At 38.4% G+C, this 10,548-nt stretch overlaps 1 protein-coding gene across 1 annotated transcript; it reads left to right on the top strand.

The window, feature by feature from the left end:
* The first annotated feature begins 6,576 nt into the window (after positions 1-6,576).
* Positions 6,577-7,428, top strand: LOC145090142 (uncharacterized). Its single transcript, XM_079028476.1, has 3 exons — positions 6,577-6,726; positions 6,811-7,018; positions 7,154-7,428. The coding sequence occupies exons 1-3, from the start codon at positions 6,577-6,579 to the stop codon at positions 7,426-7,428; spliced, it is 633 nt and encodes a 210-aa protein (XP_078884602.1).
* Positions 7,429-10,548: the final 3,120 nt, after the last annotated feature.

Raw genomic sequence — 10,548 nt, 5'->3', positions numbered from 1 at the left:
GTTTGAACTGTACCAAGAACTCTGCCCATGTCAATTGCAGTGGCTCATTAGGGCTCAAAGTCTTCCCTAGAGTGTTCCACCAACGAACGGCTCCACCTCAGAACTGACGCACTGCGTACGTGGTCTGCAACTTGCCTCTGCAGCCACAAGTCATAAAGGCCAATTCCATCTCTGAGATCCAATCCATAACTCCGATCGGATCCTCCTTTCCATTGAAGGTCGATGGTTTGCAAGTTAGAAAGTCCTTGTACTTGCATCCTATTCCATCATTCCTTCCATCATTGTTGTTTTGCCTAACTATCGGTGGGTTGGCTTGACCAACAGACCCACTGAAGTTTCCACCTTCTGAGTGCCCTTCATTTAATTCAGGCTCTTCCACACGAATTGACAGTTCTTCATGATTCTGTTGAAGCAACCGCCTAGTTTCATCCATCTGACGATCCAACATTGTTTGAATCATCATTTGCACACCAACCATGGTTATTGGCTCAGGTGCTGCTGCTACAACAGGTATTTGTTCAATCACTGGTGGTTGATTCCTGTTTTTATCAGCATTTCCAACTCCACTTCTTGTTCTCACCATTTTTGATCTACACACCGAATAAGGTGAAATTAGATCCTCATTCACGATAGATATTTAAATCATCCTTATCACTCCGAAACGTTTGCATGCTAGTTCTAATATCGTAGACGTACGCTTAGAATCCTACACACATAAAGTTTCTAGATCCGGTCGGCAATAGACCATAGATCCGAACAAATAATATCATATATGGCAACATATAACATTTAGCACACAAAAGCCTTTTAGGAAACTTTCCTAAAATAAACTAGTGCTCGTGTCTAAAACATAAGATACACATATCTCAAAATTTCACTTAGCATTCTAAGTTTAAGTCTAGAAATCCTACAAATTCCTAGTTCGCTTAAACTAATGCTCTGATACCAACTGTGACATCCCCAAAATCTCGGCCAGAAAAGACCGATTTTCATTTATGCTTTTAAAATAATTTCAGAGTAAATCCTTTTGATTTGAAAGAGTTGCGGAATTTGTTCCCAAAAACAAAACGTGATAAAATAATATTTACCAAAGCATTTCATAAAGAAATGTATTTTCATTATATAATAAAAACTCGGGATGTCATGTTCCGATATAGACCATAAAGCATAAACGATAACATTACAAGTCATTCAACAAATATATACATATAAAGACTTGTAAACAAAATAACTTGATGGTTCATCCATCCTATGCCCTTGCGCCACTACCTGTAATACAAATAAACTGAGTGGGTCAGGCTTGGGAGCCTGGTGAGCATATAGGGTTTTCAACCCACAATAAATAATTATATTTAATTTCCACCAACCAACAATAACCCAATTACCCATTCCCGTTATTCTCACTTTACGTCCCTAAGACAACTAACATAAGGGACCTAGTCTAAGAATATTTCATCGGGGCGACAACACATGCTTCGGGGGTTCCTCAGCAATATAAGTCAAATAAGGCAACCATGAGGGGGATGGAATACAACGAATGAACACCCAAGTTCATTAACACCTACAGGTTATGAGCCTGCTTGCGTTCCACTGGATTGTCTAGAAAAGTTCGTGGTCGTCATCTAAATTCCACTAGATGACTAGATCAAAACAACATCGAGGCCTCTCATCTGTTTATTACACACCAACTATCTACTCATGTTCTACCCAACATATTAGTAGATAAAATATACATTTTTATACATAGTTTCAAAACCTGTATAGCATGCTCAATCAATACATTTTCCACATAACATATGAGGCACACACACATAACACGTATTTCATAGAGAAATAATCATATCTATAAGATAGTAGAAAGTGAATATACATTCACACACATAACAACAAAATATACACATAACACGTATTTCGTATAAAATACTTCATAATTATGCGTTAGAAGAAATTAACTACACACTTACTTGATCAAAAAATGATCGGACAACACTACGACTTGCAGAAGTAGTATACTTCGGCAGATCTGGAAGATCTCCTCAAAAATCGAACTTCTCGCGGGCAGAGCTTCGGCTCGGGGATCGCACTTCTCGGGATCTCGGGAGCGTAAAACTTCCTTCTTAACTTGGATATGAGATCCGGGGTGTCGGGATGGCTTCGGGGGTTTACACGCAGAGCTTCGGCACGAAAAAGAGAAGAATTGAGCAATTATGCCTGGAACCCTCGCATCCTATTTATAGGAGGCTGAAGCCTCGCAGTATGCTGGGCGTACAGCCGTACGCGTCCGAACTCGTCATTGCATGCGTCATCCGAAGAACTCGAGTACGAGGCGTGTCATGCTTCTCTGTACGCTGGGCATACTTCAGATCATATCGGTGACTCCTTTGGATATACATCCGAATTAAAGATTAAATTTAAATATTAATTATTTAATAAACTTCGGAAATTCATATCTTCTTCATACGAACTCCGTTTTCGACGTTCTTTATATCCACGCGTAGGTGAGACTACGCTCTAGAACTTTCGTTTAGACTCCGTCGGCTAATTTTGACTTTATTTTTATTATTTATTTTTAGTAGGCCTGGACAGGAAAACTTTGTTATAAATTCATAACTTCTTCGTCCGACGTCCGTTCTCGCCTAACCTTTCATCGTTTCGCTACTAACCACAAGATCTTCGATTCTCGTTTAGATTGTTTTGGCTAAAAACCGCTCGATCTCAAATCGAGTATTCGGGCTGCATACAGCTAAGTCGAAACTTCAGAAAATCATAACTTCCTGATACGAAGTCAGATTTGGGCGTTCTTTTTATGCACGCTCTCAGTTTAACGAACTCTACGACTTTAGTTTAGATCACTAAGGCTAGATATCACTCTATCTTAAATTCGTATTTTACGTCATTCGACGTCGTGCCGGTTCTGTCGCGAAACTTCGACAGGTCATAACTTCTTCGTTATAACTCGGATTTTGTCATTCCTTATATCTCCGGAATCCTTGTTTCGACCACTAAAACTTTATGTAAAGATATCGGGCTTATCTCATACTTCAATTTTGACGCTTAGTTTTATCATTTATTAATTATATCTTTATAATTAAGTAATAAGCAAACAATTACACATAATTCACATAATACTCAAATATTTCATCATTAATACTTCAAAAAGAGTTACAAGGGTTAACCTAGACTATTACATTAACGAAAATGCCTAGCCTGGAAAAGCGAGCGTTACAGGAAACCCTAGATAAGCCCAAATCCAAGATTATCTTAAATCGGGTAATTATCCACCTTCCTATTTATCCACAATGGATTATTCTAGAATCCATTAGGCTCTAAGAAATCGTCCAAGTCTTACGGAGTGTTCTAGATTGCCTTTTGCTCAACTATTGAACAATTACACTTCAATCTCTGCAGTTTTAATTATTTTTTTAATCCTAAAATTAATACTAATTAATTTATGATTAAATATTAATTAAATATTACTATTTCTAATTAATATATTATTCTCATAATATATTAAAAAATTATTTATTTCAATTTATTAATCAAATAATAAATCAACATCTCTCTCCAAAAGTCATCATGTCTAGTTGCTAGTCTTGAGGGCAACCCAAAAGGACTATACTACTATCAATTCAAGTATATATCAATTATAGTAATGTGATTAGACACCTAATCCAACAGGTTCATGTAAAACCATTTAAGGTGGGCAAGCTCTTCAAAACCAAGCCTGATGTTAAAATCTACATGAATTCACATGTTGTAGAAACAAAGAAGTCCCTATACCTAGAAAAAATGACAAAATCAAGATTATGGTGAAATATAAAGATGTTGTAAGTCAGTCATCTAAAGAAATTGATGGTGGTGGGCCCCCAAATAGAAGTAGGGAAAAGTGAAAGGGTAAAGATGTATTGCCAATAAAGGAACATGTCCTTGGGCAGTCCAAATCTTGAGGGCTAATGAAAATCGGGACTGGTTGGTGAAACAGTACAAGATGAACATAAATGTTTGCAAATATGGGCATTTAAAGCTTGAACTTCCAGATACATAGCAAACATAATTGTTCAACAAATTTAGAGTAACCATAGAATTCCAGTCAAAGCTTTACAAGAAGAGTGGTGCAAGAAACTAGAGTTGGGAATGTCATTGCAAAAGGTTGCTAGGGAAAATACTATGATTGAATGTATCATTAGTGGGGCCTACCAAGTACAGTATGAATTTTTGAGGGATTATGTTTTGGAACTACAATACACTAATCCTGGTACAACAGTTAGGAACGACGTGAATCTAGAAACCTCCCTCTCTATTACCACAAGAACTTTTAGAAGAATATATGTATGTCTGGGTGCATTGAAGTTGGGACTCCAAGTTGGATTAAGAAATTTTTTGGAGTGGATGGTACATTCTTGAAGGGTCCTTATCCTGGGTAAGTGTTAACTGCTGTAGTGAAACATCCCAAAAATACGATCCAAAAATTTCATTTTAAATCATTAATAAAACCATAGTTATCAAAACATCACATAAAGACCATAAATCATTGTATCTCAAAACATCATAATTATCTGTCAAATTTATCAGAGTAAAACATCCTAGGCTAAACAAATGGTGTGTGCACTGCAGTTATCCCGAGCTCTTCCCCTTGCTACCAGAAGTACTTGAAACCAAAACTGAAAACTGTAAGCACAAAGCTTAGTGAGTCTCCCGAAGCCATCACATACCATACACATAATCACATAAAATGGGCCCCCGTCCCTTCCTCGGACCCCGCCCGACATCAGACAGAGTCCGCCATCAGGCCCCGCCTGGCATCGATCCCCGCTCGGTATACAAATCTGTTTCTCTAGGCCCCGCCTGTCACTGGGCCTCGCCCGCTATACACATACAAATAATATCACATAATCATGCTAGTACATAAATAATCACACACAACTTTATATCTTCTAGTCTTAAGGCCCCGCCCCTACTCTGCTAATGGTGAGATATGGAACCCCGTCCACACTCAGCTAGTGAAGAGATACGAGACCCCACCCACACTCACCTCCTTACTAGGCACATACAAGAATCACGAAGACAACAAGTATAACTAAACATGCATTCCTTCATCGGGTACCACCCGGCATCGAACCATAGTTCGAAATGATACATATAATCCTTCCTTGGGCCCCGCTCGACATCGGACCGAAATTCAGAAACATATAAACATACATAAACGGGCCAAAATTGGTGCCTTCGACCCGTTCCAACAAGAGAAAACTCACCTCAAATGTCAGATGATAGCTGAACGTCTCTGCCCCACAATCGACTCTACTCAATCCCTGCATATCACAACCCTTAGTAACCAGTCTATGCTTCGTAACCCCTCAAGGTTTAACCTTGGTGAAAGTCAAAGTCGAGGTCAAAGTTAATACTCCAGTCAAAGTCAAAGTCAACGTTTGAATTGACTCAACTCGTTGAGTCTTCCTTCAACTCGACGAGTTTCCACAAATCACCGGACGCGATATCTCGAATTAACTCGTCGAGTTTACCACAAACTCGTTGATTTCTCTATATCCACAAAACTGCAAATTCTCGACCCAAATCGTCGAGCTTTCTAGCAACTCGACGAGTTGCCTCCTCTTTCATCAGAGTCGGGCAACTTCCAACCAACTCGCCGAGTTCCTATATGGACTCGTCGAGTTCCCCAGTATGTTAAGCCTCTCTCAATGGGTTAAGCTCCTACCTTCAGATCTAAGCTCTATACTTCACCTATACACTGAAAATGTCCTTTTGAGGGTAAAGTTTCCAACTTTACCCGTTAATACCTTCACTTAACGGGTTTAGCTCAAACCCTAACTCCTTAAGGAACTAGATTTTGGTCCTAAAGCCATCAATACTCTAAAAAATGGCATACAAACTGAGATCTAGACCTTAGACACTACAATAACACGTAAAGCTTCCACCTTTCTCTCCATGCATGGCCTTTTGGAGCTTAAAAGGCCAAAATGACATCCTATAGCTTGCATGGGGCTTCAAGCCATGAATGCCCTCCATGATTCCAGATCTGATGGGTTACTCACTTAGGACGTCCATGTCCCAAATATCAACCTTCTTGGACCATAAACCCACTAAAATGGTAATAAAGAGATCTAAGAAGCTACTAAGCAAGCTTGAGACTTGATTACTAGAAAATGAGGAGAATGAAATGGAGTCTCTGGATATACTACCTTCTTCTTGAATCCACAAGCTTCCCCTTCCTTCACAAGCTTCAAAACACACCAAGTTTCACTAAAAAATGGCTCACAAGCTCACAAATGCATTATGGTTTCTGAATCTATGGTAAGGGACTTGGAGGCTGGAAATGAGGCCAGCAAGTGGGGATTAGGATGCTTAAATAGGCTGCAAAATCCCCGATCTAGGGTTTTCCAAACCCAGACCAACTCGTCAAATTGGTCCTCCCTAACTCGTCAAGTAGGTTCTTCAACCCGCGTCCCAAACTTATTCCTACTCGTTGAGTTATCTCCATTGGACTCGATGAGTTGACCTTCAAATTTCAAATTATTTTTCTTTATTTAGCCTTCCAGATTTTGGGTGATACATGTAGGGATGGACTCAAACAATGGCATATATCCTGTAGCGTATGCAGCGGTAGAGACAGAAGCAACAAGTAGTTGGACCTGGTTCTTGGAACTGTTAGGAGAAGATTTGGATCTGGGAGAAATTTCAAAATTTACATTCATTTATGATAGACAAAAGGTATATATCACCTAACTACTTGTCTTGCTACTATTTCTATATAGATTTGTGTAATTGATGTTGATTATAGTTACAGTTGTTTAGGAAATAATACCAGCAGTTGAGAAGGTATTCCCCAATGCAGAACACAAGTTTTGTTTGAGGCATAACCAGGAAAATATGAAGAAATGGTGGAAAGAAAAAGACTTAATTGACCAGCTTTGGGAGTGTGGTAGAGCAACAACAGTCAATCATCTTAACAAAACAATGGATGATTTGAAGAAGATCAATGAGGAGGCTCATGATTGGGTGTGTAAGATTCTAATAAATATTTGTTCTAAATCTCACTTCAGTGTTATGTTTGTAGAAAATTAATGATAAAGCTTAGTCTTAGTTGTTATCTTTTTACTATATGTGTAATTGTCTTCTCTTTATATTTGTTACACAGGTAGGGCACCCACTGATTGTTTGTTGAATAATCTTTATGAGGTATTCAATTATAATCTAGATGAGGGTAGGGATAAACCTATTATCACTTGCGTAGATTATATTAGAGAGTATCTCATGAAGATATTGTGTGTGGTGCAAAAGGAAATAGATAAGTGTGAATGCCTACTAACCCCTACATCAACTATAGTGTTTGACAAGATTAATAATGATGTAGCTAAGTATGTAGCTAAATATAATGGGGCAGAAAATTACCAAGTGTCAAGCACATGGTAGGATTAATATGTGGTAAACTTGAATGAGAAAAGTTTCAATTGTAGGTTTGGGAGATTACAGGTTTTCCATGTAGACATGTTGTTTGTGCTATATGAGACAAAATTGAAAATAGAGAAAATGCCCCACATGTTGATGAATGGGTCCATCCTTGCTATAGGTTATCAATATGGAAAGCCATATATTTCAACAAAATTGATCTACTTAATGGATGTTTAATGTGGCCTAAAAGTGATTGTCCATTCACTTTAAATCCACCAAAACATAAAAATAGCTTTGTATTTCAATTAGGCCTAATATGTAGTTTCAACGTGAACATGCAATTGGTTAGTTTTTAACTTCAATATATCAATATGTGTAGGTTGGGAGGCCCAAGAAGAAAAGACGAAGGGGTGTTGATGAGCCCAACAAACAAGCAAGTAAATTGACTAGGAAATATCTGTCAGTCACTTGTTCAAAGTGTCATAACAAAGGGCATAATTCTATAACATGTAAAGGGCAGGGAGGCAGTGGTCAAGTTGGAGGGGGCTGAAAACTTTGTTAAGTAGTTAGTAGGATGTTTGTGTTATAGGTCTTTTGAAACTTAAATCATGTTTACTTGTTTGAAACTGCAATGTCTGTATGGGTTAAGACCTTAAATCATGTTTACTTGTTTTGAAACATAGTAGGATGGTTGTGTTAATAACTTTACAACTTTGCATGTAATGGCGTGTATGCACATTTTGGCTATGGATTAATCTGTTTTGTGTACTACCATATAAATGTTCATTTATAACAATGTACATTTCAATTGCACATCCAAGCCATCCAAAATACGCATTTACAACAAACGTACCAATTGCAAATCAAAAACATTAAAGAAATTCAACATTCAACTATAACAAAATACATGCCATTACCATTCCATAATATTGACTTGTTAAAACTAAAGTTCATTACAATTCCATTACATTGATCTGATACATAAACCAAAAATACTACAACACCAATTCCAAAACTGTAATGTCCCGAAAATTTCAACAAATCTAAACTTTTCAAAACGATCCTTTTACTAATAAAATGTTTAGAAAAATAGTGTTCTCAAACATTATTTGAAAATCAGAGTTTCCCAAGATCCAATCTGTTGTAAAACCAAGGATGTGTACGGTCACACCTTTGTCTTGCCACTCTAATCATCTGAAGAACCCGAAACCATAAACAAAACTGTAAGCACAAAGCTTAGTGAGTTTCGCCCAAAGTACCACCACACAACAGATAACATGTACCAAGAAACAACATGTATACAGAGCCTTCAGCCTGACTGGACCGCCTCACCGGACCTTCAGCCTATCTGGACCGCTCACAGAACCTTCAGCATGACTGGACCACCTCACAGGGTCTTCAACTTATCTAGACCGTTCTCCGGGCCTTAGGCCTGATTAGTTCGCATCGTAGGACTTCAGTCTATCCGGACCGCCCTAGGTCCGTTGGCCTTCAGTTTACACTGGTCCGCCTCAACCTAAACCATTCCTCCCGAGTCTCCGTGCCTACGGCTTACAGCCGGCCCGTACCGGGTATCTTGGCCTACCGCACAAAGCAAAACCGCCTCAACCCATACAAATACAATATGTAGACATATAAACAATTAGGATCAAGTAGGCACATAATACAAGAAAACGACATTCATACAATTCACTACTGCCAACTAATCCTCTCACAACATACAGTCCCACTACCAGCTAACCCACATAGAATGCGTAACCATAAGTAACCAGAGGTGAGATAGCCACCCAAACAGATGGTCCTACCCTAGAGCCACAACCAAACAATGAACATGAAAGAAAGCCTAGACCAAGATTTCTCAGGCTATCCTACATGACCAACGATAGTCCCTAAGGGCACTCCATAGATAATAACTAGCAAGTACAGATAACATACAATTCTACAGGTTATTACCACCAAGCAGCATACTCAATACCAGGAGACAGATCTATCTGATCACTACATCATAGTAGCACACTCAATATCAGGACACACATCTAACAAATTACTACAGCATAGCCGCATACTCAATACCAGAACACAGATCTAACAGATTACTACAGTATAGCAACATACTAAATATCAACAATACAAGGAATGCATGACTGTATATAATTAGAGGTGAGATAGTCTCCCGGAAAGGTGATCTTACTCTAGAACCACATCAAAACAAGGAATAGGTAAGAGAGCCTAGATCAAGAGTCCTCAGTCTATCCTACATGACTATATATTGTCCCTAGGTCATCCCTCTATTAGTAGAGAACCAAAACTAGTGGGTCGACATTAGTGCCTTCGACCCATGGGTACAGTGAAGCGAAACTCATCTCGATGTGCCCGTAGATAACCACTACAGCAATGAAGGATTCTACCAGCTTCAAATCACTTCCAAAAACCTACAGGATGATACTTGAGTCAATACCCGATCACATGTTACAATCACTTGCAATAGTGACCCCCTCACATGAAATGACGATTAGGGTTCACATAAAAAGACGATTATGGTTAAGTAAGAACATTTAACCAATTAAGGACATAATAACTTAAGGGTATGACTGGTTAAGGTTTGACTTAGCCATTCTTGGGTGAAATAATAATCCAGTCATAAGCCCAAATACGCGCCTGATTATTGACCAAAATAGAACTCCTCGATTCAAGAATTTTTACATAAAATGATAACTAAGGTAAGTTGTGACATCCCCATTCTCATGGCCTAAAAAGACTGATTTTGTTTATGCTTGTTTAAAAATCAGAGTAACATTTTAAAGAAAAGTGTTGCGAAATTTGTTCCCAAAAGAAAATACGATAAAGATTTATCGGAGCATTTCTGAAGAAATGTATTTCATTAAAACCTCGGGATGTCATGTTTGATACAGATCAAAAGCATAAACAGTACAATATAAGCCTTACAACATTTATTCATATCTACAAGCCGATAATCCGTAACCCCTCATCCAAACATCACATCTATGCTCGAGTGCCACTACCTGTAATACAAGAAACTGAGTGGAACAGACTAGGGAGCCTGGTGAGCACATAAGGTTTTCAACCCACAATAAATAAGTTTATTAATTTCATCAACCAAAAATAACCCGATTACCCGTT

The sequence above is a fragment of the Lactuca serriola genome, chromosome 2, assembly GCF_051521515.1.
Source record: "Lactuca serriola cultivar US96UC23 chromosome 2, Lser_US96UC23_V15, whole genome shotgun sequence".
NCBI classification, from domain to species: domain Eukaryota; kingdom Viridiplantae; phylum Streptophyta; class Magnoliopsida; order Asterales; family Asteraceae; genus Lactuca; species Lactuca serriola.
The sequence above is the reverse complement of the archived record's forward strand: the minus strand, read 5'-3'. Positions and strand labels throughout refer to the sequence as shown.